Source organism: Zosterops lateralis (genome assembly GCF_965231275.1).
Source record: "Zosterops lateralis genome assembly, chromosome: 17".
In the NCBI taxonomy this organism is placed as follows: Eukaryota; Metazoa; Chordata; class Aves; order Passeriformes; family Zosteropidae; genus Zosterops; species Zosterops lateralis.
Window position 1 is genome coordinate 12,824,783 of NC_139777.1, and position 27,973 is coordinate 12,852,755.

Sequence of the window (27,973 nt, forward strand, 5' to 3'; positions counted from 1 at the left end):
GAGCAGATAAAAGTAGGACCCAGTTAGGTTGGCTGGAGGGCAGAAATGATGAATGACTCATGTATCATACTCCAGACATGCAATTTCATTGATAAATTGATATGTGTGATGAATATATTCATGTTCTTTTACTCCCTGTGCAAAGCTGCTGCACCTTGTGGCCTGCCTTCAGCAGCAGAGCCCAGAACTCCTCTCTTCCTTGGAAATGTCACCCCTGGGCTACCTGGGTGGCTTGAAGGGATTGCATGGCTAGGCCTCTTTGGGAGCTAATGAAAATAAGGGCTGAGAGGTATCCCACAGCTTCCTGAGCTCTGGGGAAGACAGCTGATATCCCAAGGTCACTCCTAAATCCCATGGCAGCCTCCTGTGGGGCTAGGATTGTGTCTGCCTTAATTCTTTACACAACTGGATTTGCTGAATCTCTGCTTCAATGACCAAGTGATGATCAAGATAAAAATTTGGGTGGGGAAGATGGAAGGTTTTTTGGAGAGCTTTTATTTTTTGGGTTTTCTGTGGAACGTGGTCTGTTGTTCCCATCATACACACACATCTCCCGTTCCCAGTGCAGAGGGAAGTTCCCATCACACCACCTGAGCACTCCAGGAGGTGTTGGTGTGTCCTGTTCTTACTTCTGAGGTTGTGTGGTGGGGCAGAACTGTCCCTGTGTTTGCCACAGAAATATTTCATGCTGATGAGCTTTCCCTTTAATGGTCTTCCACTCTCACCTCTTCATGTTCCAGAATGGAAATCTGGGGTGAAAAAATAAAAGTTTAAATTCATTGCACAGAATTTGGATGCCAGTGCTTGTGTTGGAGCACTTTTTATCATTGTCACCATTCAGTGCCTGGATATCAGTGGGGAGGGAGGTGCTGGATGCTGCTGCTCCTCTGGCCAAGGGAGATCATCTTCCTGCTTCCCTGTCCAGTATTTATGGGGAGGACAAGGTTAGTGATGGAGCTGACATAGGGAGAAAGATCTGAACATTCCTGGAATTTGTAGTCCCAAGCCAGAAATTCAGGCTTTATTCATCTCTCTGTGTTAATTCACTCTTTCAATGGCAGCTGGAAAAGATTTTTCCTGTGTGAATTGGGTGCTCAAGATCCCACAGTGGTTGCAAACAAGCAAACCAGCAAGTTTTGATGGTTTCTTACATCCTGGCTGCTGCCCATTTCTCAGCAGCTGGGAACGTCTTCCCAGACACAGAAATGTTGTGCAGTTGGGAGCATCAGGTGGCCTGCATTGCAGAGAATCAAAAATGGGAGTTCTGGCCCCAAATTCAATAATATGGGATGATATTTGGGTGTAAGAACTTCCTTTTATGGGATTTACTGAAAACCACCCCCAAACATGAGACCAGGGCAGTGTTTTTAGAAGAAAAGCACCAAGTCTGGGGCTGGTCACTCCACAGCTGTTCCTGCTGGTGCAGTCCAGGGTCTGGGGCCCTCAAGGCCTTGCTCTCCTCCCCATAGATCAGGATATTGCAGATGGAGGTAAGACTGGCATTCCTGAAAGTAATCCAAGGTTCAAGTTGAGTCTCTTTCCAAAAACAAGCTGAAGCAATTTCAGGGAGTGCAGAGGTCACAGAGGAACTTATATTAGGCAGATGAGCACTTCAAGTGACCCCATGGTTTGAAGAGTGATTCCCTTGCCCTGTTACTCTGCAAAAGCATCATGTGAATATGAAGGAAACTGGACAGACCTCCAGAGAAAATAGTCAAGTGAACTATCCACAAAAAAACAGGCTGTGGAGATCCCCTTTTGAGTCTTGCAGTAGTGCTTTAATATTGCTCAGATGAAAGAAAATAATGAAAAATGAGCAAATGTGGGTAAGAAAGATGAAGGAGCTTAACTTTGGTCATAATTCAGTCAGCAATTTTAGTAGTCATTTTATCCTGGATCACTTTTCTCTTTAATCAGTTTTGTGGGTTAACAGTACCCATTCACCTGGAATGGTAACAGTTCCACTCACCTGGAACAGGCTGGAACAGGGGTGGAAAACACCCTGCATATTTCTGATGTTGGAGTAAAAGTTGCCATCTGAAATGGAGACCAGGCACCTACATCTCCATGTTATTTCACAGATTATCATTGATCCATAAATTAAAAGTTACAACCAGAAATCTCTTGAAGCTCAGCAAGCTGTTGTTTGAAAAGAAGGGCAGAGGTTCTGCATGTTGATGAGACTACACCTCTCCATGTTTTCAAGGGAAAGCTGTTTTTTGAATCTCTTCAGAGCTGCATTGATCTGCACTTCTGGGTGTCTTTCAAGCTTGACCCCTGAGGTCCCCTCTGCCTCATGCATCTCCTCAACAGCTGCTTTTACAGTTTTCAAAGGCAATGATCAAGTAGTTAAAACTTCATAGAATCCCAGAATGGCTTGGGTTAGAAAGCATCTTAAAGCTCATCTCATTCCACCCCCTGCCATGGGCAGGGACACCTTCACTATCCCAGGCTGCTCCAGTCCCCATCCAGCCTGGCCTTGGACACTGCCAGGGATCCAGGGGCAGCCACAGCTTCTCTGGGCACCCTGTGCCAGGGCCTGCCCACCCTCACAGGGAAGGGTTCCTCCCTCACATCTGTGACATTTCATAGAAAGATCAGACAGTGAGGACTCTATCAAAGGCCTTGGTGTTCTCTTTGAAATCCAAATGCCAGCAGAAGAATGATGTGATCTCATCTGGGGCCTGCAGAGCCAAGTGTCTGTGTCCATGTGAGCAGGATTCCCTGGATGTGGCCAGGAAAGTGGCACCAGGGCAGCCTGACTCCAGATCCAGGTACCTTCACATGGAACTGTTCCCTTGTACCCTCTTCCACTGAAGCCTTGATGTTTGATTCCAGAGGGTTGAGTTTCTCCCAATGGACTCATCTGGCTGCTGCCTTTGTAGACGTTTCCTCTAAAATTTTGGACTTATTCTTTCTCATCTCCTCTTTCTGTGAGAAGCAGCTGGCAGTGTTTTGCTCAGAGCTTTGCTTCCTCCAGCACCAAGCAGCTCAGAATTTTGGTTATCAAGAGGTGAGAATTCCTGTCCTTCAGGAGAGGGTTCAGTATCTTGGATAAACAGCGTAGAAAAGGGAACTCTAAACAGCTGCTGGTTTGGAGGAGAAGTTGTGAGCTCAACTTCCTTACGTAAAGCTAAAATCTTGGAGGGGTGAAAGAAAGTTTGGATTTTATGGCAAATGAACTGCCTGTGGGAGTCGGTTGGAAAAGACATCTCTGTTCTCAGTTCTGTGTGTGCCAAAGATGCAGAGAGATAAGAAACTGAGAAAATGTCATACCTTAATAAAAGCTGTTCTGGTTTATACAGGTTTTTGGTTTTCCTGATGACCTGATTGATTGTTGTGTGCTGCAGGGAGACCAGGAAACTGCAGCCTTCTGGTATGAAGGATCCTGATGTTTCCTGGTTATATGGAGAACAAATTTTGTAGTTATCACCTTTTGCCTCATGATGATCTGTGGGGTTGTGTTTGTGGACTTCTTTCTGAGGGGCAGCTCCAACCTCTGCTCTCTGTGACCAGGGACAGGACCCAGGGAATGGCTGGAGCTGTGTCAGAGGAGGTTGAGGTTGGATTTTAGGAGAAGGTTCTTTCCCAGAGGGTGCTGAGCACTGCTCAGGCTCCCCAGGGAATGGGCACGGCCCTGAGGCTGCCAGAGCTCCAGGAGCTTTTGGACAGCACTCCAGGGATGCCCAGGATGGGATTGCTGGGGGGTGTCTGTGCAGGGCCAGGGGTTGGACTCCATGATCCCTGTGGGCCCTTCCCACTCGGGATATTCCAATAGTACATGGAGTTCCAAGAGTCTCTGTCTAGGAGCACCAGAAAGGTGACTACTGGAGCATCCCCAAATTTTCTTGCTAAAATGGTTGCTGGAGCTGTTCATTCATTAGGGGCTTAATCTTTAAAACCATAATCCTTTATTCATTCATAGTCTGAAGGACTTCTCTGGTACTGAACTGGGCATGTTCAGTAACTAATGTTCCTTTCTTCCACATTCTCCCATCCCTGAGATCACCATGTGCAGATGTTGTCTTTGAAGACTGTCCTGAGGAGTGTTGGACTTGACTGGAGATTATGGTGATAAATGAAGTCTTTATCATGAGCTTGCTGAACACAGACATTAAATCCATGAGATGTCCACTATGTCTGCTGCTCTGCTCTCTCATTTTTGGGATGAGACACTGCTTTTGTTTTCTTCTGACTTTTTAATGTCTCATCTTCTGTTGTGACTGGAAGGCTTTATCAGCTAGGCTTGTAATTAGCAATTGCATCCTATTGTTAGGGATAAATATCCTAGATTTCATGGGAAATCTTTCCAAGATGGAATTCTTGTCATGATAAAGCTGAGCAAAATTGGAAATGGGGTGCAGAGGAGCAGGGAAAAAAACAAGGATAAAAGTTAATGAGTTTTGCTGTAAATAAGTGCACGTTCTACATCTCATTAGAGATCAGACCAAAGGAGACTGGCAAACTTGCTGGAGGATCCTTAGATCCATTTTTTCTTAAGCTCTTGCTGTTTGCTTTGTTCTGCCAACGTCTGGGAACGTAGTGTGCTGTGCAGAACATCCCATTGCTCACAAAAGGGCCGGGCCCCAAAAATAGTACATCCAGGAAGATCTTGTACTGCTGGTGGCTCCCAGATCTCCAGTTTCTCTTCAAGTGCCTGACCAAGGCTGTTCTGTCCCAGCTGGAGGTCCCTGAACGTTGTCAGTGGCATGTGTGAAATGTTGGTGGTCTGTGTGTCTTACCTGGCATCTGCCTCTTATCATTAACTTGGATTCTCAGAGAAATCTTCCTTACCTGGGAGCTTCTGGCAGAGATCTTATTCTTGCTGAACTTGACTGAAATGTGCAAGTTCCTAGGAACACTTCCCAACTTCTTCCAAGTATGGCTGTCCTTGGTACACGGGGAAAAACCAAAAGCCTTTTGTACTGGAGCAGAACACAGGGCTCACACGGTGTTTGTGTTGCTGTGGTCATTCCTACAATACTCCTGGTGGCTGCCTTACATCTGTTTGGGTCTCAGGAATGTGCAGGCTGCTCTGTTACACCAGTTGCTGAGGTGTAAGTGTATTTAATCCCACCTACTCCAAAATGACATCCTGAAGTTTCTTGCAGGAAGGAGGTGGTTTGTCCATCATCACGTCCTGGTGGATACTCAGCCTCACTGAAGTGATCAGCCTGAATCTGACAGGGCTGTGATCAGGCTGGTTCTTTGGTTCCTTTGCAGTCTTTGGGAGGCTCTTCCTGAGTTCCTCTTCATACTCCTCCCAAGTGCTGGGAGTCATTTGGGCTGAGACAGGTGGCACTTGCTGTCTGCCATGGGTGACCTCAGTCAGGGTGTTCATCTGTTGATTTTGGAGCTCTGACTTGGCTTCTTGTCACCTCCCAGCCCTGGAGCCAGCAAGTGCACTGGGATGGCAGCTCCCTAAAGCAGCTGCTCCTCTGTTGAACCTGAACCTTCCCAGCTCTGTAGGTGTATCCCATCCTTCACCTGAACTTAAAAAAATCTCCACAAAACTGCCTTCAAATGACAGCAGCACCCTAGTAGGGGCCAGGTTTTGGGGCTGCTCTGGAGGAATCCATCAGGAAGGCTGGGCTCTTGCTGGCTGCAGGAAGGACTCTTGGTTCATAAAGCTTCAGTGATCACCTTCAAAGGACTGAGCTCTTCACATTTAAGTGTGAAAGCAAAGGTCCCCTTGCACAGAATCAGGGGCGGCAGTTCCACACACGTACCAAGCTTTTGGTTCTCAGGTCCTATAAATGATCACCAGATCTTCATAAGTGAAGTTCCTGAGACTGTCTTTAAAAAAATAAAAACCAGTCTTGGACACTTTTCTTCTTTTGAAATGGAAGCATCACCATTTGCATTTTATTCTGAACATTTTTGGCACAGCCTGTTGGGGTTTTTTTTCTCCTTCCTTTCACATGGATACACTTGGGCATGAAAATGAATGTGGAACTTGTGAGTTTGTTTCAGCTGAGCAGGGTTTAAAATCTGCTTAGACCATCTGATCAATCTTGTTAAGAGCACACAGTTCCAGAACAGTGTTCCCTTGTTAGAAAACTTTCAATTCTGGGAAGGAATGAGCTCAGTCTGTCATCATCTTGAATTTTAAGGGGAAATTTTGAAGGAGGCTCCTCATAGCAGAAAATAGATGTTGAGGGATTGAATTGCCATGGAGGTGACTTGAAGAGGAAGGAAAGAACGGGTGGCTTAGGAGGGTTCTGGCAGCATCTTGGGAGTCCGTGCCACCCTCAGGATCTGAGTGCTGTGTCTGAGTAAGATTGTTCGCTGTGTCTGAAGAATGTTGTCCATCATCCACCTTTGTTTCCAGATCTGCTCCAGTGTGTCCTGGAGCGATCAGTAACCAATCTCTTCCTTTATTTGTAACATGGCATTTTCTGCAGTGTTACTGAAAACACATAAAAATCTCAGGAAAAGATGGGGGCCAACAGTTAGGAGAGAGAAATCTTGTGGCTCTGTGAAACTGAGCAGCAGCACCTCTGAAACCTGTTGGCTCCTGAGAGCACAGCAGAGCAGGGCCTGGGTTGCAGCGAGCCTCAAGCATGGCCTGTGTGTGAAGCAAGGCCATGAAGCACTTGTTGCCTGTCCCTGACTGCAGGTTACAAGACAGATCCATGAGCATGAGCAGGAGAACGAGCTGCGGGAACAGATGTCAGGATATAAGCGGATGCGGCGCCAGCACCAGAAGCAGCTGATCGCCCTGGAGAACAAGTTGAAGGCCGAGATGGACGAGCACCGCCTCAAGCTGCAGAAGGAGGTGGAGACACATGCCAACAACTCGTCCATCGAACTGGAGAAGCTGGCCAAGAAGCAGGTGGCTGTGATGGAGAAGGAGGTGAGCGCGGGGAGCTGTCCCTGAGGATCTGAGGTGTCCAAGGGGGGCTGTGGGAGCTGCTGCTCAAACCCGTGGTCTGACGTGCAGAGCAACAGTCTTAAAGCTGCCCCAAGGGAAATTTAAGTTGGATGTTAAGGAAAAAGTTTTTTACTAAGAAAGGGTGAAAAGGTATTGGAATGGTCTGCATGGGGAGGTGGTGGAGTCACCATCCCTGATGTGTTTAAAACAAGATTGGATGTGGCACTTGGTGCCAGGGTTTAGTCGAGGTGTTAGGGCTGGGTTCGACTCAATGATCTTGGAGGTCTTTTCCAACCCAGTGATTCTGTGACCTTGTGCTCCCTAGTGAAGCAGCCTAGAGTCACCTTTCTGGCTGATGGGCACTCCATTGGCATCCGCCAGTGCCACAGCTGCATAAAAGGGGCCATGGAGACCTTGGTGGGAGCTTTGCCTCAGCCAAGGGGATGACAAAGCTGTCATTCTGTCTAAAAATCAGCACATTAATCCATGTAATAAACTGGGTGTTGTGCCCTCTGGGGTGGTTTTGGTGGAGAGATAAGCACAGGGAGGCCCTTGGGCTTATTGTGAGCATTTTCTGTGCCAGCAGCTTTCCTGTGGCTGAGTGCTCATGGCTTTGCCTAGCACAGTCATCAAAATGACTGACCAAAAACCACAACACCGATTTGTGCTGGGTTCTGCACACTCACCTTTTTTTCTTTTTGTTTAATTGTTATTTTTTTCCCCTCTGTACATTGCAGGCAAAGGCAGCTGCAGCAGATGAAAAGAAATTCCAGCAACAGATTTTGGCTCAGCAAAAGAAAGACCTGGCGACCTTTTTAGAAAGTCAGAAGAAACAATACAAGCTTTGCAAAGAAAAGATTAAAGAGGCAAGAAATCCTCATTTTTGGGGCTGAAGGGGTGTGGAATGAACACAAACCAGTCTTTCATTCTGATAAACCTGGGCCAGCCCTGGGATTTAAGGGATACTGTCAGGCTTGGAAGCAAATTTGGATTCTCAGCAAGTAAATTTTCAGGAACTGGGAGCATCTGGCAGCATTTCCAGAACAATTTGTGAGGGTGGCTACAGGTGCCTTCACAATTTGCTGTAGAGCAGAATCTTTGAAACTAAGGGTGATGAGGGAAAATGGGACTTCACAGAGAGTTCTTCTTCCCCTTTCTCCTCATCTGTTTTTTTTTTTTCCAAGTAATCAGAGCAGCCATTCAGTGTCCCTTGACTAAAAGCCCTGTGATCACTTACATAAATTAGGAAGAGAAGTAACTTCACATGTAGCTTATCTGTGCCAAAATGCATTATTTAAGTAGTTTCTCCACCACATTACAAAAATAATTTGCTCTTAAGGTAAAGGTGGGAAATTTATTATCAAGGAGCTCAGTGATCGCTTTTCCTCCTACTCTTGGTGTGGGTCCTGGTACAGCTGTAGGGGCAGCAGGGCTGAGCATGGCCAGGTGATAGTCTGGTTCTGTTGGTTTTGTAGTGGGATTTTGGTGTCCTTTCATGAACTGAATGGCAGAGGAGGAGCCAGGAAGGTCCCCCAAGCCCTGTGTCACTGTGGTGCTGAGGAAAGCCTTGTTTTGACCCTGCAGGAAATGAATGAGGACCACAGCACGCCCAAGAAAGAGAAACAAGAAAGGATATCCAAACACAAAGAGAACCTGCAGCACACACAGGCTGAAGAGGAGGCCCAGCTTCTCAGCCAGCAGAGACTCTACTACGACAAAAACTGCCGTTTCTTCAAGAGAAAAACGATGATCAAGAGGCACGAGATGGAGCAGCAGAACATTCGGGAAGTATGGCACTCCTCACTTCTTCTCCCAGCCTTTCTTTAACTGCTTTAGCTTGGCTGAAGTTAGGTCTTCATGTTTCTAGTTGCTAAATAGAACTGAGAAAAGCGTAAGAAAAGTTTTGGGAAATGGTTTTCCATGCAGCTGTGGCTGCTTTGGTCAGTTGAGGGATGGTAGCGTTGGCTGCAGACAGAAACACTCTGTGGGCCCCTTCCCTGGGCCTGATGCTTCATCCCAGCTCCTCAGTGGTGGTCTGGGGGTCCTGCCCCAGTCTGGGCTGTGGGGAGGGTCAGGGAGAGCAGTGGGATGGGGATATGGGTCGTCAAGGAGCAGCTTTTCACATCCTGCTTCCCCCTGTTGGTTTTTGCCCCTTAGCTCAAGGCTACTCTGGTCAAACACCTCCTTGGAGGAAGAGTCTCCACTTGGAGATGTTCTTGTGGCCATCACTGTAGTGTCTGAATTCTTCACTGATGTTATTTTTGGATAAAGACTGTCAGTTGAGAGGGTGTTTTAGTGAAAACTGAGTGAGGAGTGGTCAAAAATTCCAATTGTGCTTGGCCCTGCTATCCTCAGGTTTTCCAGTGTATTTCGTACTTGTTCAGAGCTTTGCTGCCCTTGGGTCCTGATGTGCCTGGGGCTGCTTTGCTGAGATGCAGATATCTCAACCCAGGCACCCTGAAAACAATTGACTCCAAAAATTCAAAATTTGAGCACCCTTATCACAGCATGTCAGCTCTGTGGCAGGGATGAGAGCAAAGGTCAGTTACTTAGCATGGCATTTAACCAGGACCACACCTCTGACCTCCTGCATTTAAGCTCTTAGGAGAGACCTAATTTTCAGAATGAACTGAGTTTTTATTTCCTGAAAATTACATCCCTGCTAATTCAAATGTGCCAGTACTAACTACTTGGATCACCTGAAGTAAATAACACTTTCAATATGTGTTTTCCATATTTTAACTAACCACAGATGGTTTTTTGCAAATGAGAAAGTGTTTGAGGGAAGTGGAATGACTGTGTGTATTTATGCTGTGTGGAATGGGTTTGGGAGAGGCTGGCTGAGCTATCCTGGGATGCAGGCACATGTGCCACAGCTCCCTGCCTGGTCAGTGCCCCACCTGCCTTTGTGCCAGTGGGAAGTTATTTTGGCACACCAGTACATGTAATTTTTAATCTTGGCTGTCAGGGGTCGAGTTTTGCTTAAATGTAAACACCCTCAGGGCCAGGAGGGCAGAGGGAAACCCTGGCCCTGTTTCCTTCCCCATTCTCTCAGCTCAAACTTGTCCCAGATGTAGCAGCCACAGGGGCTGAAGTTTGCAGGTGCTCCTGTTGAGAGTTACAACAGGATGACCACATGTGAGCAGCAGCTCAGAATAATTACATTTTTTTGCTTCTGCTGCAGAAACTCATTAGGCTGAGGCAGCAGTGGGCTCTCCCTGTGTGTGGGGTGGGGCAGCCCTGCTGTGCCTGCCTGATGCAGCAAGGAGCACAGCGCTGAGGCTGTAACCTGAGCCTGGATCAGGGATGCACCAGCACTGTCAGTGAAGGGGTACAGCTGGAGTCAGCTCGGTGCTGCACAGGATGTGGCTGACACCTTCAGACACAAATACTTGCAGTAATCAGGGAGAGAACAGGTGTCTTTTCCTTCCTGGCCTTGTAGCTTGGGGAAGGTTTTCCTGGACTGTGGACACCCTGTGCAGGAGCTCTTGGTGGACACTGCAAAACCCTCTGAGCCTTGGGCTTATTTTAGAAACGTGCTGCACCTTGGGCAAATCCCACCTGGACAATTCATTTTCTCAGCTGAGATGACGTTAGAGCCATAGTCCTCTGACTGACCACTCTCTAGTGCAGGTCATGGGGGGGAGCTCATTCCCAGTACCCACTAGGGGCACAGGGGAATTCAAACCAGACAAAAGCCACGATTCTGTCACCTCAGCCCTGAGCACCCTGGGATGTGTTCATTGAAAGCTGCTGAGTTTCTGCAGGCACAAGGGGCTTGTGTGGGGTCCTAATGCCACCTGCTGGGGACTCCCGGGGCCATCCCAGAGCTGCCAGAGGAGCAGGGGCTGGAGGGAGGGACGGATGGGTGGTCACTGTTAGCGTGCCCACGGCACTGCTGGGTTTGTGTTTCCCCGCGACACTTGAAGCCCCTGTGGCTGTGCAGAGCAGCGAGCAGGACCCTGGGGCTGGTGGCCGCCCCGCTGAGCCGTGTGTGTGTGCGCAGGAGCTGAACAAGAAGCGGACGCAGAAGGAGATGGAGCACGCGATGCTGATCCGGCACGACGAGTCCACGCGGGAGCTGGAGTACCGGCAGCTGCACACGCTGCAGAAGCTGCGCATGGACCTCATCCGCCTGCAGCACCAGACCGAGCTCGAGAACCAGCTGGAGTACAACAAGCGCCGCGAGCGGGAGCTGCACAGGAAGCATTTCATGGAGCTCCGGCAGCAACCAAAGAACCTGAAGGTGCTGCAAGCTTCCCTTCCTCCTCCTCTTCCTCCTCCAGCGTCTGTCCTCCTGTCTGTGCCTCCTCTATGCAGCACCCGTGCTGTGAGACCACTGCTCTCCACACCCTGTGCTCTCCCTTGCATCCCCTCCCTTTGCACACAGCAGGTCTGGATAAGGGAGGCTCTCTGTGGGCTGGGATAGCTCACAGAGGGTTGTTAAAGTGCTGTGCTAATTGAAGCTGTTGGGTAAAATAGTCCAGTCCTAAGCAAAGTGTCACAAAAGTTGTTTCTGACAAGCTGTGTATGGTTCAGGTCCTCACTGTTGTCAGCTTAGAATGATGAGGAGAGATAGTTGGTGGTGCTTTCAGAGTCCAGAGAGAACACAGAGCACTCTGAGTGTGTGCTGAGCTCTGTGCACACCCCAGTGTGGTTACACACTTCTGAGCTGCTCTCTGTGGGAGACGCATGTTCCTCCTCCAGTGTCACAGAATCATGGAATATCCTGAGTGGGAAGGGCCCCACAGATCGAGTCCAGATTCTGGCCCTGCACAGACACCCCCAGCAATCCCACCCTGGGCATCCCTGGAGTGCTGTCCAAAGGCTCCTGGAGCTCTGGCAGCCTCGGGGCTGTGCCCATTCCCTGGGGAGCCTGGGCAGTGCCCAGCACCCTCTGGGAAAGAACCTTCTCCTAAAATCCAACCTCAACCTCCCCTGACACAGCTCCAGCTGTTCCCTGGGGTCCCTGGCCACCAGACAGAAGGCACATTGCTGTCACTCTGTCACACCCTTGTTAGTTCTCAGATCTGCAGCCTCTGCATAGTGCAAGGTTGAGGTGGGAAGGACATGGAAGGGGAATGATGCTGTGAAAAAGCAAATGTGTTTTGGGAGGCAGGTGAATGGGGGCTGGGTGATCTGCAGGAAGCAGGGGCAGAGGATGGAAGTGACCTGGTTGGGTGTTCCTGGCCAGGCTGCAGCAGGGCCTGAGCTGCTGCTGCTGCTGGTGAATCCCTGGGGGAAGCACGCCCAGGGGAGCTGTGGTTTCCACCACCCCACCCATGTGGACGTACCACAAACTCTCCATTCCCAAAGCCCTTGGTGGTCTTCACGTCGCATCGTTCCTTCCTTGGCAGGCTATGGAAATGCAGATCAAAAAGCAGTTCCAGGACACATGCAAAGTGCAAACTAAGCAGTACAAAGCACTGAAGAATCACCAGCTGGAAGTAACTCCAAAGAGTGAGCACAAGACAATTCTGAAGAGCCTGAAGGATGAGCAGACACGGAAGCTTGCCATCCTGGCCGAGCAGTATGAGCAGAGCATCAATGAGATGATGGCCTCGCAGGCGGTATGTGCAGGGGGCTCGGGGAGCTCTGGGGCCTGGCAGCACCCTGGGGGGGGACGTCTCCAGCCACTGAATTATGAAGTGTTTAAATAACACATCAGATGGCACTTTCCCTCTTGGAGTAACTCCTGTGGAACACGCGTCCTTCCCCTGCTCCCCTCCCGTGCTGGGGTTTAGGATTGAATCTTCTGAGGCTCTGCCTCAGTGTGAGCAGAGAAGCTGCTGTTCATGAAAGCCTTTCCTGTTTTCTCCCTCTGCCACCAACACTCTTTTGGGAAGAAAGAGTCGTGTGTGATTTGTGTGAGAGCAGAGGAATTCCCAGCGGGGGTTTGAGTGTTGTTTTCCCGATGCTCTCACAGCTCCGGCTGGACGAGGCCCAGGAAGCAGAATGCCAAGCCCTGAGACTGCAACTCCAGCAGGAGATGGAGCTGCTCAACGCGTACCAGAGCAAAATTAAGATGCAGACAGAAGCACAGCATGAAAGGGAACTCCAGAAACTGGAGCAGCGGGTGTCACTGCGCAGGGCACACCTGGAGCAGAAGGTGGGTTCCAGAGGGGATTTTTGGGGACACGGGGCAGGGTGGGGCCGTGCTGAGGGGCTGCTGACTGTGCTCATTGCAGATCGAAGAGGAGCTCGCCGCCCTCCAGAAGGAACGCAGCGAGAGGATCAAGTTTCTGTTGGAAAGGCAGGAGCGGGAGATTGAGACATTTGACATGGAGAGCCTGCGGATGGGCTTCGGGAATTTGGTCGCATTAGAATATCCCAAGGAGGACTATAGATGAGGTTAAATTTCTTTGCCATTAAAAAAAAAAAAAACCAACAAAAAAAAAACCCAACAAAAACCACAAAAAGCAAACAAAGTAAGGATAAAACTTGCAAACCCAACATTCCCCATGTTGACGGGCGTGCTCTCTCTCTTTCTGTCTCTCTTACTGACATCGTGTCGGACCAGTGCCTGTATATTCTTATCCATCAGGGGCCCCTTTCCCCCGTCACATCCTGGTGCAGGACAGCTCCTGGCAGTCTTTTCCATAGTATGTCACAGTATTGATGTCTCTGTGCAATGATTAAAAATGTTTCAGTGAAAACTTTGGAGACGATTTTAATGGAGAAAAAAAAATATATATTAAAAAAAACCACCAAGTGGATGTATGTTGCTTCTGAGCAATCACTCATTTTACCACCAATCAATGAAAGTACAAGCAAAAAAATATTAATAATTAAAAGATATCTACGATCCCAGGGGGAGAGAGACTGAATCCGCAGCCTTACCTTAACTAGCTGCTGCATAATTTTATTTTATTTTTATTTTTTTGGTATTTATTCATCAGGAATAATTAAATAATAAAAAAAAAATTTATTAAAGATTGAAAAAAAAATTTGATACATTTTACAGAAAAGAAAAAAAACTTAATCGTGCTGTACATATCAGTGGTGACATATTATTACTTTTTTGGGGGTGGGGAGGGGCGGGCGATGACGTGGTGATTTTTAGGAGAACCATGCCAGGGGCAGCAGGGACAAGCCCTGGCCCCTGGGCATATTCTTGATTGTATCATAAATCATTTTCTGCTGTCGCAGAGAATGTGAATACACTTAAATGAGCCCACAGGATCCCAGTAGCACAAATTGGGCTTTGTCAAATCGTGTATTTTGTGTATAGAAGGAATTTAAGGAGAGCTTTTACTTATTTTCATATTGTATTTTAACTGTTTCTCTGATCAAAAATTTTTTTACTTCTTTCCCCCCCTTCCTTCCTGCTCCAGCCACCCCCCACTCTCCAGTTCTGTTCTGGAGCTGAACACTGTCTGTTAGATCATCCCAGCCCTTTTCAGTTTTTCTTTTGTTTTTTGGGGTTTTGTTTTTGTTTGTTTTTTTTTTGTTCCTCCTCCAAATCCACCCCCAACCCCATGATCTTGGTCATAAATATTGCATTATTCACACTTTCAAACTGTGTATTTTCTTACAATAAAAAGAGAAAAAAAAAGGCTTTACTTCTTTTGCATGCACTTTAAAAAAAAACCTAACAAAAAAAAGGACAAAAAAACCAACAAAACAACAAAAACATTTTTCAGGTTCCAGGGAAGAGCATGAATAACTGTCAGAGCTTTTAATTATATTTGTAAATAAAAGTGTTCATCACGATGCCTGGCTGTATCATTGTGGGAGGGGTGGCTTGTGGCCCAGCACAGGTGCAAGGTGGGGACGGGGAGGGGACACATTCCACAGGTGTCCCGTTCCAGAGATGTCCCTCAGCCTGGGGCTGGAGGAACCTCCGGGCTTCCGTTCCTGACACTGGAGGTTTCCAGGGTAATGGATTTTTATTTTTTTAATGTCCTCCTCCCAGCCTGAGCAGTCTCAGGATGGATCAGCCTTGTGAGCTCTGCTCCACTTAACTGTGGTGAGCCTTGGTCAGGAGTCCTGGAAAACCATCGATCCTGGTGAAATGGTTTAATTGCTGGGCTGATGAAAGTGCCCTGGGGCAGCACCACCCACCTGAGTTCTGGAATCCCCAATTTTCACAGGGATGCTGCTGCTGCTTCCTCTTTGTCACTGCAGAGCTTTGATACAGCAGCTTGAAAAAAAAGGGAAAGGCTCCTGATTCCATGAAGTTGAACTGCATTGGCTTCACCTTTTTTACCTCTGTTTAGCCATCAGGCTCTACCAAAGGCTCACTTCTGCTCCAGGCACTTGGGAGACACCCCCAGTCCTCACTGTAAAGCTGCTGGAGGAGCAGGAAGAGCACCTGGGACCTGCAGCTGGGCTGGGAGGTGGCTTCAGGTCAGTAAAGCTGCTGGTGCCCAGACTGTTGGCGTGTCAGATCTGCTGTGGTGATGTGGGTGCTTCTGTGGAGGGAAGGAGCCCCCACTGGTCTGTGGAGTGTGGGGAGAGCTCTTGGGAAGGAACTGAAGCTTAGGAATGTTAAGATAGAAACACACAATGGCTTTGAGCTGTGTCCCTCCAGCAGCAGTGAGTCTCAGGCACAGGGTCCAGCCTCATCCCAGGAACACAAAAACCCCATCCCACTGCTCCCTGAGCACTGCCCTTGTCCCCCAAGAAGACAACCAAGCACACCAGGTACCTTGAGAAGTTTTTAATTGCACTGTGAGTAGAGCGCAGATCACCACAGGGCTGAACAAAACAAAGTGGTCTCAGCTTTGAGTGGCAGCAGAGAACAGAAGGAAGTGCTCTAGGCCAGCTCCTGTCTCCCCCTTGAGCTGCACCTTCACTACTGTAGTGGTGATGTGGAGGCACTGGCCAAATGTAGGAAGGGAGAAAGACAAAAAAAAGAGGAGGAAGTTTCCCTTTGACTGCCCTCTCCTCTCCTGGAAAAAGGAGTTTCCACAGCCAGCACCCACCCCAAAGTGGTTGTGTACCCACACCCCTGCCCCCTGAAGCCATCCCAAGACACCAGAGACCCCCTGAATTGACACTAATTCACAAAGGCTTTTGATTCCCTTAAGCAGGTCAGTTTTAGGATGGAGTGGCCCTTGCAGAGACACCCATCAGCAGCTCTCTAGCTACGATACCACGGGCACCAGCACAGGCCTGGACACAGGGACAGCAGAGACAGCAACAGAGTGACATTTGCAGCGGTCATAGCGGGACAGTTGGGTTCAACTCATGAACAAAACACAACTACAGCGCCGTGCCCGGCCCCACCCACAGGTGCTGCTGTGCCCCTCGGGCCGTGGCCCTACTTCCCCGAGAGCTGCTCGTAGAGCTTGGGCACGTAGTCATCCCACTCGGCCTGGTAGCAGGTGCCGGCCACGGGCGCCCCCAGCCCGTACTTGCTGCGGAAGGTGGCCACCTTGAACTTGCCGCGCTTGTCCCCAGAGCGGTTGGACAGCACGGGCTCGCTGCAGGCCAGCTGCTGAGGCTGCTCGTACACCAGCCACACGTAGCGGTGCAGCCCTGCGGGGAGGACAGCGTCACCACCCTGATCACAGGTGACCCCACGGCTGGGTAACAAGGATGGAGCTTAGGGGAGATGTACTAGATAGGCTTGAGCCCTGCTCATGCATTGTCTCCACAGGGAGTTCCCTGCAGGCTGCCCTCCCTCCCCAGCCTTCATCAGCACTGGGTGTGAACCCTGTAGCACCACTGCAGGTACCGACCTGTTCCCTTGGGAGGCCCGGAGCCAACATAATCCGACATCACGGTCCCGCTGCTCACATTGTTGCCTTTCATGTTGGTCACCAGGAAGTGATGCCACTCTCTGAAAGGAAAAGGCAAACAACAGTCAAACTGGCAGATAAGAAGACCCTTTGTCACTCCAAGCTGCTGTGCTTTTCCACGAGGCTGTCAGCATGGGATAAACAAACAGCTGCCACTCCTGGTCTGCCAAACCCGAAGAGCACCAGTCCCAGAGCAGGCACTGCTTCACTGGGATGCACAGCCTGCCAAAACCAGGAAACCCACAGCCTGACCTCTGAGAGTGGGTATTCCACACACTGCTGAGGCTGACTTGAGGAAGGTGAGCTAGTCCCAGATTTAAGATTCTGCCACCAGCAAAGACCTAATTTCAACCCACATATGTGCTAAATCAGAGCAAACAACTGCTGTGCTGCTCCCGCTACAACGGACCTTTGAATACCCCGATAAGATAACACCCTTGTATCCTGATAAGAACAGCTGGTCCTCCCGATGGTGTCCCTGGCTCAAGGAGAGATGCAAGGACACGATTTCTATGACAATCCACAGTCCTACAGCTGCACCTTAGGCAGAGCACAATCCCCCTCCTTAAGCCTCTGCTCAGCCCAAGAGAGATGCTCCTTTTTCCCCATGCAAGACACGGAGCTGTCCATCCCCATTACCTGAACTTTGGGTCCTTCCGACTGGGCGCATCAGGGTCTGTGAGAACCAGGGTGTAAAGCTTCTGGGGATCGCAGCCATCCCACTCGATGCTGGTGGGGCGATGCTGGACCTGCAGGGATGACCCAGTTAGCACCGGCCCCGCTGTCAGCGGCAGCCACCTGCCCTTGCACACCGGGCCAGCACAACTTGCGCTGGCAGCAGCGAAGGGTTCAAGGCCATTCGTGCCAGCTCGCCCCGGCTGTGAGAGCCACGGGCCTTCTCTCCCGCGGTACGGCCGCCCCCGAAGCTCAGCCCCTCTCTCTGCCCCCGCACCCGGTGAAGCTCCGGCGGCAGTTGCCGGAGCGACAGCGAGAGGCCTCACCGCGTCCCGCCATTTTGCCGCGCCAACCCCCGCGCGCAGGGCCGGCTGCCGCTCACCTGAGTGGGCGTGAGCACCTTGCCCAGCTCGTCGATCTCCACGGAGCCATACTTGACCCTCAGCGGGTGCGCCGGCTTCTGCTCCACCTCGGCGAGGCTCAGCGGCCCGTCCCATTTGGACAAGTCTACCGGCATGGCGACGTTTGTGGCTGCAACAGCTCCCGCGAGCTGCCTCCCGCTCACCCTAATCCTTGGCGGAGGCACCGCCCCACTCCCCTCCCATTGGTGGAGACGCCGCCATGTTCCTCTCCCATTGGTGGAGATGCACCGCTGGCCTCCCCCGGGCCAGGTCTATGGCGCCCCCAGGCGGAGCCGAGGGCGGCTGGCCGAGCTCCAGTTACCTGGGCCAGCACTATCACCCCTATCGCTAATTAGGTTAATTAATAATTAATGTGCCAGGGCCCAGTGGGGCAGCCCTTTGGGTCCCAGCGCTCTGCTTCACGCCTTAGTGCTTCCAAGCTGCCGTGTGTAAGATGTCCTGGAAAACCCGAGGATAGTTGCGTGGTTACCGCCTTTGCTGCGGGGTTACACAGAGGAATAATCGTTTTATCTCTGCTCTTCCCGCGCTGCTGCTTGTGGGGTGTCTCTAAGTGGGTGGATTAGAGCAGCTCTCTGGCCGCGGGGTCGCTGACCCCATAGAGTACACCACTCACCGAACACCACTCAACTAACACCGCTGTCTTCAGCCCCAACACGCGATCCGCGGGCGGTCCCCGGCGGCAGCACCAGCCCCGCTCCGCTGGGGCCGCCCCTCGGGGCCGAGGGGGGAGCGAGGTGACCCCAAGATGGCGGGCGGGGCTGAGGGGGGCCCAAGATGGCGACCGCGCAAAGCGGCGGCTCTGAGGCGGCGGGACCCGACGGACGACCCCGTCACGGGCCCCTCACGGGCCGTGGCGGGCGGGTCTCCCCGGCCGGGCACGCCCGCCCTGCCCAGGCCTCTCGCCGGGGCGGCGGCCGAGCAGCACCGCCTCCGCGGGGCTCTGGCGGCGGCACAGAGCCATGCAGCTCCTCGGCGGGATGCCGTCGGCGCGGCTCTTCCTCGCCCTTTGCGTCTGGAGGCTGGTGCCGCGCCGGGAGGCCGCAGGTAGCGCGGGCTGAGGGGAGGGGAACAGGGAGCTGTGTCCCTTTTCCTGAGCCTGGTCTGCGCTGGATGGTTTTAGTCACCTTAGAGGTCCATCAGCAGTCGCTTAAGAAGCTCTTCAGAGGGGCTGACAGAGAGCAGATACGCAGGTCTTTGCTGGCAGAAGGCAGCTTTGCCCGTTCCCCACATCCCTAACGCCGTCCCTTCTCTCTTCCAGGAACAGACGAAGTGGTCTTTGGGCAGGTGGGAGGAAGCATCCTCCTGTTGTGCCGGAACGTGTCCAAGGAAGCCACGGAGGTGGTGTGGTTCCAAGGGGACCCGCACTCCTTCCCGCCTCTCTTCTCCTCGAGGGTCTCCTTCCCCCCGGACGTCCGCTTCTCCCTGGTGGACAACAGCTCCCTGAGCATCACAGAGCTGCGAGTGCAGGACGAGGGCAACTACACCTGCAGGGAAGTGCTGAACAAGACGGACCATGAGCACAGGGTGCAGCTCCTGGTGGCCAGTAAGTCATCCCCACAGTTGAGCTTCCTGCCCTCGGCCTTCCACGTCCCCAAATTCATCCGGCGCTGGTGGAAAAATAATATTTAGAAAGTGCAAACAGCTTTGTTGTGCAGAATCTCTTTCACGTGTGCTCACGAGCAGCAAAATGTGTGTCCAAATGGCCTGTCACAGATCTGGCATATGCAGGGGAAATGCCAGCTCTCAAGTCCTTGCTGTGTCTCTTCTTCGTTGCTGGCGATAAACAAGTTTTTGGGCACATCTTCTATTCATTGTAGCTATTCCAGGGAGCTATTCCTTTGCCTCAGAATCTGGCTGACTTGAGTCTCCATAAAGCTTGGGGTAGGGGCTGCTGCTCGCTGTCTGCTTTCCCTTGTTTGGGATAGATGTGCTTTGCCATTCCTTGGTGCCATCCTTTCAGTGGGAGAACTCTTCCTAGCTGAGGAGTCCTACATTGATGGGAGCACGAAATTCCTCGGGTTTACATGGGAGCAGTGTCCTGAGAACGTCCCTGTTATCAGCACAGGCCAGTTCTTTCAGCCCTTCTGTGTCTTCTGGTGCTCTCTCCCTTTTCCATCTTTATTTCATCCATTCATTCCCTTAGAAGTGTTCAGAGCACAGGTAGAAGTTCAGGCTGGAAAGCGCTCAAGCCAATTAATCCTTCCTGCTTCTGCCGGGGAATCATTATTTTGCCCTGATGCCTCATGTATTCCATGGGAACAGTCCCCTCCAGATTAGCAGGGAGCACAGGTCCTGTGCCTGGTGCCACTCTTGGTCCCTTCAGGACGGGGAAGAGGGAAAATCCTCTGCTTTTCCGATTATGACCCTCTGTACTCCTTTGGTTCTTTCCTTTCTCACTGTTCTTCCCATGTACGAGACCTGTTTGCCTTCAGGGTGTTCCTTCCTTCTACCTGTGTGTAAACACTGCGCCTGTTTTGTACAGATTAACCTCTTGAAAGTTTACAGGAACAGAAATTCTCTTCCTGCAACAAGGAACGTGCAGATGGGGTGTGGAAGGATTGAACCCCAGGCTGCTTCAGGGAGTAGAAATGTAGGCATTGGGCTTAGGAGTGGGGAGCCCCAAATCTGGAGCACTGGGGCAGAACACCTGGGAGCAAAACATATTTACAGGGTGCTAAGCGTTGGTGCTGCACTCTGAACTTCATTTATTAGTCTGGAATTAATTGTGTCGACTAATTTCCAAGTGATGTGAACATCCTCTTTGATAGGTGAGAAAGAGATTTCTGGAAATGCTTTAGGTCACCAGGAGGGGCGTCAGCAAAAGTTAGAACTTTAACCTCTGACCTGTAGCAGAGCCCCGTTTTTTGGCAATCCTTGTTGCTAGAACATCTTACCCTGGGCTGGAGCAAACTTTGGACACAGACTTAGCACTGCTGTGGAAGAGCCTCCCAGGATATGCAGAGGTTTTATGTGGGAGTAACCAGCTGACAGTCTTCCCGTGCCATGGGTGATACCAAAAAGTTCTCTTTTTGTTTAAAACTTCACTTTGAAAACCCCACAAGCAATAGAGTAAACATTCTAGTGACAGGACAAAGGTGCAGCCCTGCCTTGGGCTGTGATTCTGTGTTTGTTTTGGATGGGAAGCACCTGTGAAGGAGACGTGCAATTCCACACCTCCAAGGATTCCTTGGCACATCTGTGTGTGGCTTGATGTGAGCACTGTTGGCTCTTCTGTGGGTCAAACCACAGCAGGTCTTTTTTGCTGGTGTTTTGTGAGGTTGGGAGGGTGGAGATTTTTAGGCTTTTGGTTTGTTAACTTTGTGGGAGAAGACTTCTTTAAACAGAGTTGTGCTGGGGGAGCCTGGGAGTTCAGGATGTAAAGCTAATGGCTTCAGGAGACTGTTCCTGAGGTCAGCACAGAAAGCACAGCTCTGGCTGGACATCCTGAAAGAGCTGTGTCCACCTGGGCATCCTGGAGGGGCTGTGTCCACCTGGACATCCTGGAAGAGCTGTTCCTCATAACTGTGGGGCAGTTTCTGCTGGCTCAGGCTGTCAGGATGCCCTATTAACCACAGCCAGGGTTTGGGAGCAGTTTGATCCTCCCCAGAGCTGGGACACAGGGAGTGTTGCAGAGAACTTTCTTGCCAGAGCTGGATGGTTTCAAAGATCACCTGAGGTGTGGGTACAGGTCCTGGAGAGCCAAGGCCCAGGAAGGTGTGTTCTTGCAGCTCATGTGAGGGTTTACCATGATGGTTTCTTTAATTAATTCAAGTAATTTCAAAGTCCCCTGAATAAATGCTCCCCAAAATAAGCCTCAGACATCCCTCTGACACCTCTGGGGTGGGGCTTGCTTTGGTTTGATCTGTTAGTGGGGGCTCGTTCAGTGCTGCATTAGGCACAGGCAGGGGCACAGCCTGTTAATTCTGCCTGGATCAGAGTTCAGAATCCCTCTGGCTGTTAAATCAGCACGTGTGTGGATCTGTGTGTGGAAGGAGCAGCTGGGAGAGAGCCAGGACTGTGCCTTGTTCTCGAGGGATGACTCAGTGGTGTCTCTCCCTGGCAGCGGTGCTGTGAGGACCAGGGCAGTGGGATTTCATTCTCCTGCTGTGTTTATCTGATTTCCAATGGATAAAGCTGTGGCAATAATTTTTTCCCTCCCTCAAGGCTTGGCTGTAGAGACTCTGACAGCCCCTCTTGGTCCCTACTGGCTGTCACTTACAGCTGTGCATGCCTGGGGCTGTGGGATGCAGGTCAGGGAGCAAGACTTGAAAGGAAAACAGGAAAGATTTTTCGTGGGGAATGATGACAAATACCAGCCCAGCAAGTGTTTCTGACCATGTGCTGTCCTCGCTGATAGATCCACCACAGGCAACCCCAAAGTGCTGGGCTGAGACCTCCTCGTCAGGGCTGATGCTGCAGCTGTTCTGCAGCTGGCCCGGGGGGTACCCACACCCCACCCTGCACTGGAGAGAAGAGGGGCAGGATTTGGAGAACTCCAGCTGGGTCATCAGCTCCACCAGCTCCTCGGACACCCACGTGGAGACACTGAACAGCTCCCACCTCGCCCACCGAAAAGTCTTCAAGTGTGTGGGCAGCCACGTGGTGAAGCAGGAGCAGCCTGCCTGCACTGTGGAGATAAGTGAGTGGATTTGCTGTCTCATTAACTGTTAATGAAGGTGGGGCAGGTGGGTACCCTGATCATTCCCTGCTCTCCATAGCACTGGGTAGGTCAGGGAAGCCAGGAGGTAGCATGACAGGGCACATGTGCAGCATGAGGTACAGATATCCTGCAGCTGAGATCCATCACAGCAGAGTTCTAGGTGAGCTGCGTTTTGGGTCCATCTTCAGGGGCCAACAAATTTCACCCCAGCAGTGTTTTCACTGTGAAAAGTTTCCACACACCTGCGTGAAAGTGAGACATGGTTTAGGGTCTGTGGGCAGCTTCAGATGAGGTTTGGTAGGGTTAGGTTTAAGGGTTGTGTGTACCCTTCAGGCATCTCCAGGATCTGAGTGGCTGGTGAAAATCTGGGCTGTGTTTATTTTCCAAGGGTTGTCAAGGCTTCACAAGAGCTCTGCTGATCCCAAGGAAAATAATGCCTGGGCTGCTCTTCCCCTCTCTGCCATCTACCTGCTGGCTACCCTCAGACTGTTTTTCCCTGGGGACATGAAGACAGGTGTCAGAAGGGACTGAACACCATAAAAGCTGCTCAGGGCACTCCTTGGGAGGCTCCTGGGTGAGCCAAATGCCAAACCCATAGCACTCAGCTCCCAGACTCCTGCCTGCCTCCCTTCTGTTAATGATTATTAATCAGCCAGAAGCTCGATTGCTCGTTATGTTAATTGCCTCCACTCCTTCCTCTTGTTTTTGTTTTCTTCTCCCCGGGGGCTGTTCAGAACTCCCTTCCTTGGAATCTGATCCCCCCCAGACGTGCTTTGTGGGTGACAATGTGACCCTGACGTGCCGGGTGACCGAGAGCACGCCGGCAGCTCGGCTCAGCTGGCTGAGAGACATCACCCAGCCCGAAGTGGAGATCCAGCCCGGGGGTAGGTTCCTTATCGCCCAGGAGGGCAACGTGTCCCGGCTCACCATCCAGAACTGCTCCCAGGGCACCGACGGCGGCTGCTACGTCTGCAAGGCCCAGAACCCCGTGGGGCTCAGGGAGCTCTTTGTCTGCCTCACAGTGAAACGTGAGTGGGGCTGTGGCAGGAGGGCCTGGGGATACAGCACACCTGCTATTTGGCTTGCGCTGAGAATTCCTCATCCATCTGTGTCCTCTCTCTGCAGAGCCAGTGAACATTGTTGGGGTTGTGGGTGCTGTGGTGGTCCTGTCCATCCTGGCTGTTCTCACTGTCACCGGGGTTGTGTTGTACTACAATCCCCTCCTGTGCCTCAGAGGTAGGGATTGGTTCCTCCTTCCTAGGGCTTTATCCCTAACCTGCTTATCCCTCCCTGTGTGCTGGAGTCAGTCAGGGTTGTCTGGGAAGGTCACTGCCACATCTGTGCCTCTGCATGGGGCTGCCAGTGACTGTCTGGGGGAGGCACAGACATGGAGACAGGATTGGCAGGGGTTGTCCAGTCCTGTAAATCCAGTGGCACTCCCAGAGGGGCAGTTTCTAATGCTGTCTTCTCTATTTTCTCTCCCATTCAGGTGCTGCATTCAGGTGAGTTGACATTTCTCAGCCCTGTCCCTCATGGCATCACTACTCAGCCTTCCTGTAGGACAGCGAACAGGCTCTCCTCAGCCTTTCCTCCAGCTCTTACTCTGCTGTTCCCAGGAATGCAGACTCAGGGGATGTGTTAGTGCTAGTGGACTCTGAAGATGACGAGGAGGGGAAGGGGTCTGAGGAGGCCCTGAGCAGCTGCGCCGAGCATGAGGCCATGGCACTGGTCAGTGGGAGCAGAGCCCAGGCTGCTCACCTGAACCACCTAATGGAAGGTGAGGAGCCCCCTGCTCCCTGCTGAGCTGTGGGTCTTCCCAGAGCAGCTGCCAGGGAGGGAGGAATTCTTGGTGGCTGTCATGGCTGAGATGCTGCTGCTCTCTGCTCTGTGTAGGTGATGATGATGAGCTCCATGGCGGGGTCTCTCCACAGCAAGTGAGAGAAGAGACACAAGGCTCATAGCTTCTCTCCCTCCTTGAGGAAGCACATGGAGCTCCAGCTGGAATCCAGCATCAAGCAGACCCTCACTGTGTGTGGCTGAGCACAGGCTGTCAGTGTCCTGCCCCAGGACACTTTAGGGAAAGCTTTCCCAGCTCTTTCTGCACCTGCCCCTTCCAGTTTCACTCTGTCCTTCCCCAGCCACGTTTCTCTATTCCTTCTCTCCTCTTCCATTTTCCTCCTTGTCTTGGGTGTCCCTAAAACAAGGTGACACCCAGCACAGGCAGAGCATGGGAACACCCCCTCACTCCGATGCCTGTGACGGACTCAAATTCCCACGTGGGAATTCTGGCTCAGTCCCCATGAGCAGCTCCGGGATGGAGAAAGTCACCACGGGGCCACAGTGGTCTTGGGGCAAGAGAAGAAACAAGGGGTGGGGGCAGGACCTGGGTGATGCTGACTCTGGGGAGGCTGAATTGTTTGTATTATAAATATTTTTCCCCTATTCCTTCTGCAGTGTTGCTCTGTGTCCAAGTCAGGAGTTACTGTGTTCATTGTCAAGTGTGGGTGTAGGGTAATGGGGACATGAGCACACATATGGGGTGACAAAGGGGACCTGGCAGCACACAGGGGATCTCAGTGGACCTGATGGCCTGTGCAGTGGAAAGGAAGCACTCCTGGGACACAGAGAGAGGCAGGGTCTGTGTTGTGGGTAAAGTCAGGAGGTCTGAGCCATCCCAGTGTGAGATGGAGCTGAGGGGGACAGGGAGGGGATGGTGGTTGGGGTCCAGCTGTGCACAGTGGTCTCTGAAGGGCCATGGAGCCTGAATGGAGGGTTCTGAGGGGCTGGAGCAGGGTCTGAGGGCTGGAGGGAACAGTGTGTGTGGAAGGAGGGGATGGTTTGAGGGCTGAGTGGGACCCTCTCTGCAAGCAGCCCTGGTGCATTCCCTCTGCCCAGCACTGCGCCCTCACAGCGGCGCTCGGAGCCAAGCCAGGAGAATCCCAGGGAGCTGCGGGAGCCTCTGGCTGCCCCTGGCAACTCTGTTGTGCTGCCGCCACCTCGTCTGTCCCGGTCCCAGCTCCTCCGCAGGCCCCTGGGCGAGGAGGAGGCACGGGCCGAGATGGACTCTGAGCTGGAGGAGCGGCTGCGAGCGACTTTGCGGGACAAGCTGCGGCTGCTGTGAGTGACACCCCTCTGCCCTCTCCCCGGCAAGTGACCAAAGGGTTGGCAGCATGTCCTGTGTGCCCCGGGATGTCGATTTGTGTTCCCATCTCCGGGTGCCACTGCCAGGATGGGTGTCACTGGGTGGGGTGCAGTGTCCCCAACTGAGGCTCCCAGGGTGGAGAGGACACTGCAACCACGGGCTGGGGGGGATGCAGGGGCGTTCCGCCGGTTCTATCAAGAAAGCTGAGCTTGTGGTGTGACTTGTCCTTCCTTCCCTGGGGAACAACACTGGTACTGGGAGTCTCCAAGTGGGGGAGAATGGGCGGGAACGAGGGTGGGCACGAACATGAGTGCCCTGTGTGGCTCCTGACAATGCCTGCACACACGGGGGAGCGGGCCAGGCTTCCCGCGCTGAGCCCCGGGGGCAGCGGTGGCCCTGCCGTGCCGCGGTGGCAGGTGCCCTGCCCAGGCTTTCCCTCCGTAGCCCGGCCGAGCTGCGCGCAGCCCGCGGCAGGACGGTGTCCGCCACGCTCCCGCCATCTACTCGAGTGCTCCTGAAGAGGCGGGAGGTGGCGGAGGTGGAGCGGGAGCTGCACAACCAGCGGCAGGTGAGCGTCCCCTCCCCGGGCTCTGTAGGTGTGCCGTGGGGACAAGGCGGCTGACAGGCATGTCCCCGGCTATCCACGGGCTGGCGCCCTGGGCTGCACAAGCGTGGGCCGATGCTCTCTGCACCCTGCAATCCCGCAGGAGTTTCAGCAGCGGATGGAGCGCCTGGCGCAGCGCCGGCAGCAGCTGGCCCGGAGGCAAGAGCAGCACCGGGACGCCGCGCTCAGATTTGAGTCCTTCCTCAAGGTGCCGGGCCGGGGGCCGGGGCCGGGCCGGGCGGAGGGTGGCCGCTGACCCCGTGCCCTCGGCGCAGGCGGTGGCGGCCAGGCGGGAGCGGGCGCTGCGCCGGGCGGACGAGGAGCGGGCGCGGGCGGCGGCGGAGCGGGATGAGGCGGCCCGGCTGCAGCGGGAGCTGGAGCAGCTGCTGCGGCACAGGGAGCGCCTGGCCCAGCGCCTGCGGAGCCTCCGGCCCTTCGGGGACTACCTGAGGGACGTGCTGGCCAGGATGGGGCAGGTGAGCTTGGTGTCCTGCATTGCCGCCCTGCGTGTCCCCGAGCCTCTGGGAGGGGTCACCCCTCCAGCCCTGCGGCCTCTCAGCCGCCTCCCACTGCCCAGTTCCTGGACGTGCCGGCCATGCTGGGGCATTTCGGGATGCTGGAGGGGATGCGGGCAGCCCTGGCACGGGAGGCAGAAGCCGGGCAGAAGCTAGTGGCCCAGGGCAGGGCACAGCTCCAGCGGTACCGTCAGGACACCGGCATCCAGCTCCTGGGCACCAGGAACGAGCTGGCCCGGCTCCACGCACGCCTGGAGGTTGCCCGCCAAGATGTGCTCCAGTGGGTAAGGGGCATGGAGGGTGCCCAAGGACCCCCCAAGCAGAGGGGCAGCAGTACAGACCCCAGGGATGCTGCATAAGGGAGATGCCCAATGTGGTGGAGGTGCCAAGTTGGGCTCCACTGTCTGGGCTGAACTGAGGATCCCTAAATGCCCAAAAAGCAGCAGCTCTGCATGGGGAAGGTACACAGCCAGGACTCCTGGGTCCCCCTGGCCCTGGCCTGGGGGGTGCAGAAGGACTCAGGGCAGTGGCCAGGGGCTCCCTCTGTCCCCCAGGAGTCCTGCTGGAGCCACATCCAGAGCACAGCCACCCAGAAGACCCTGCTGCTGGGGCAGATCAAGCTGGCTGTGCTGAACCTCTTCCAACAAACCACTGCACAGCTCAGGATCCCCATGGACAGAGCCCAGGAGGACACAAAGGCCCAGTTGGACATGGTCAGCAGAATCCTCTCCCCGGGGCAGTGGGGCTGGGGACTCACAAGGACATTGACATCCTTGGGTGGCTGTGACATTAGGCTTCCATCTCCACAGGTGCTGCTCTGCATACAGGGCCTGGCTGACATCTGTGCCACTGGCACACACCCATAGCACCACAGGGGTGCCAGGCTGCTTCAGGGCCAGGAATAGCCCCTGGGGACACTTGCCTGCACCTGGGGCTGGGAAGAGGCTGCCAGGGCCAGCATGGAGCCACAGGATCCCTGGGGATGGATATAATTCCATGCAAGTCTGGAAACACCACGTCAAGAGGCAACATGGATGGCAGTGGCACAGGCAGGCTGGGGTGGCACCACACCCAGGCAGGGCCAGGGCACTCCCAAGGTTCCCTCCTGCACAGAGCACCCCAGGCAGGGGGAGGAGGAGGAGCGAGCTCTTGTTGGCATCTCTGACGGTGTTTCACATCAAAATACATCCAGCAGTGCAGCCACAGCACCTGCTTGTTCTTGTGTCTCTAGGGAAAGAATTACCCCAGGATGCTTGGAGCAAGGACAGAGAGGAGCTGGGATTCAAAACCAGCCAATATTTACTGTCCCCTTCCCCAACCCCCAGCCCAGGGGAC

The 27,973-nt window shown here is 52.8% G+C and overlaps 4 protein-coding genes and 1 long non-coding RNA gene across 14 annotated transcripts in view; 3 read left to right on the top strand and 2 right to left on the bottom strand.

The window, feature by feature from the left end:
- The window catches only part of TAOK3 (TAO kinase 3), a 77,110-nt gene extending 61,345 nt beyond the window's left edge, over positions 1 to 15,765 (top strand). For all 10 annotated transcript variants that reach the window (XM_083873812.1, XM_083873804.1, XM_083873805.1 and 7 more), the window contains 7 exons: positions 6,620 to 6,856; positions 7,612 to 7,740; positions 8,459 to 8,662; positions 10,881 to 11,120; positions 12,232 to 12,444; positions 12,801 to 12,983; positions 13,063 to 15,765. In XM_083873812.1, coding sequence (XP_083729938.1) covers positions 6,620 to 6,856; positions 7,612 to 7,740; positions 8,459 to 8,662; positions 10,881 to 11,120; positions 12,232 to 12,444; positions 12,801 to 12,983; positions 13,063 to 13,224 — 1,368 coding nt within the window. In that variant the 3' untranslated portion in view covers positions 13,225 to 15,765. The remainder of the gene's footprint in view (positions 1 to 6,619; positions 6,857 to 7,611; positions 7,741 to 8,458; positions 8,663 to 10,880; positions 11,121 to 12,231; positions 12,445 to 12,800; positions 12,984 to 13,062) is intronic.
- Positions 1 to 27,973, bottom strand: part of LOC310916337 — a 190,844-nt gene that overhangs the window by 25,495 nt on the left and 137,376 nt on the right. The gene's annotated exons all lie outside the window — the stretch shown is intronic.
- On the bottom strand, positions 15,522 to 17,890 carry PEBP1 (phosphatidylethanolamine binding protein 1). Its single transcript, XM_083873814.1, has 4 exons — positions 17,678 to 17,890; positions 17,260 to 17,369; positions 16,561 to 16,661; positions 15,522 to 16,357 (listed from the first exon to the last, which is right to left on the bottom strand). The coding sequence occupies exons 1-4, from the start codon at positions 17,810 to 17,812 to the stop codon at positions 16,140 to 16,142; spliced, it is 564 nt and encodes a 187-aa protein (XP_083729940.1). The 5' UTR covers positions 17,813 to 17,890; the 3' UTR covers positions 15,522 to 16,139.
- Positions 18,657 to 25,887, top strand: VSIG10 (V-set and immunoglobulin domain containing 10). The gene is made up of 8 exons (XM_083874043.1): positions 18,657 to 18,761; positions 18,976 to 19,260; positions 22,075 to 22,356; positions 23,112 to 23,405; positions 23,503 to 23,613; positions 23,867 to 23,879; positions 23,994 to 24,154; positions 24,271 to 25,887. Exons 1-8 carry the CDS (start codon positions 18,677 to 18,679, stop codon positions 24,336 to 24,338), a joined length of 1,299 nt encoding a protein of 432 aa, XP_083730169.1. The 5' UTR covers positions 18,657 to 18,676; the 3' UTR covers positions 24,339 to 25,887.
- On the top strand, positions 24,364 to 27,803 carry CFAP73 (cilia and flagella associated protein 73; the record flags this gene model as incomplete). Its single annotated transcript, XM_083874049.1, has 8 exons — positions 24,364 to 24,405; positions 25,289 to 25,494; positions 25,964 to 26,087; positions 26,227 to 26,331; positions 26,399 to 26,599; positions 26,701 to 26,922; positions 27,193 to 27,351; positions 27,522 to 27,803. 8 exons carry the CDS (start codon positions 24,364 to 24,366, stop codon positions 27,801 to 27,803), a joined length of 1,341 nt encoding a protein of 446 aa, XP_083730175.1.

Coding starts and splice junctions, on each gene's coding strand:
- PEBP1 (XM_083873814.1), bottom strand. CDS start 17,812: ATGCCGGTAGACTTGTCCAAATGGGACGGGCCGCTGAGCCTCGCCGAG. Junction 17,370..17,677: donor AGGTGCTCACGCCCACTCAG/GTGAGCGGCAGC, acceptor TCATCCCTGCAG/GTCCAGCATCGCCCCACCAG. Junction 16,358..16,560: donor CGGGCCTCCCAAGGGAACAG/GTCGGTACCTGC, acceptor TCCTCCCCGCAG/GGCTGCACCGCTACGTGTGG.
- VSIG10 (XM_083874043.1), top strand. CDS start 18,677: ATGCAGCTCCTCGGCGGGATGCCGTCGGCGCGGCTCTTCCTCGCCCTT. Junction 19,261..22,074: donor GGTGCAGCTCCTGGTGGCCA/GTAAGTCATCCC, acceptor CCTCGCTGATAG/ATCCACCACAGGCAACCCCA. Junction 23,406..23,502: donor TGTCTGCCTCACAGTGAAAC/GTGAGTGGGGCT, acceptor CTCTCTCTGCAG/AGCCAGTGAACATTGTTGGG.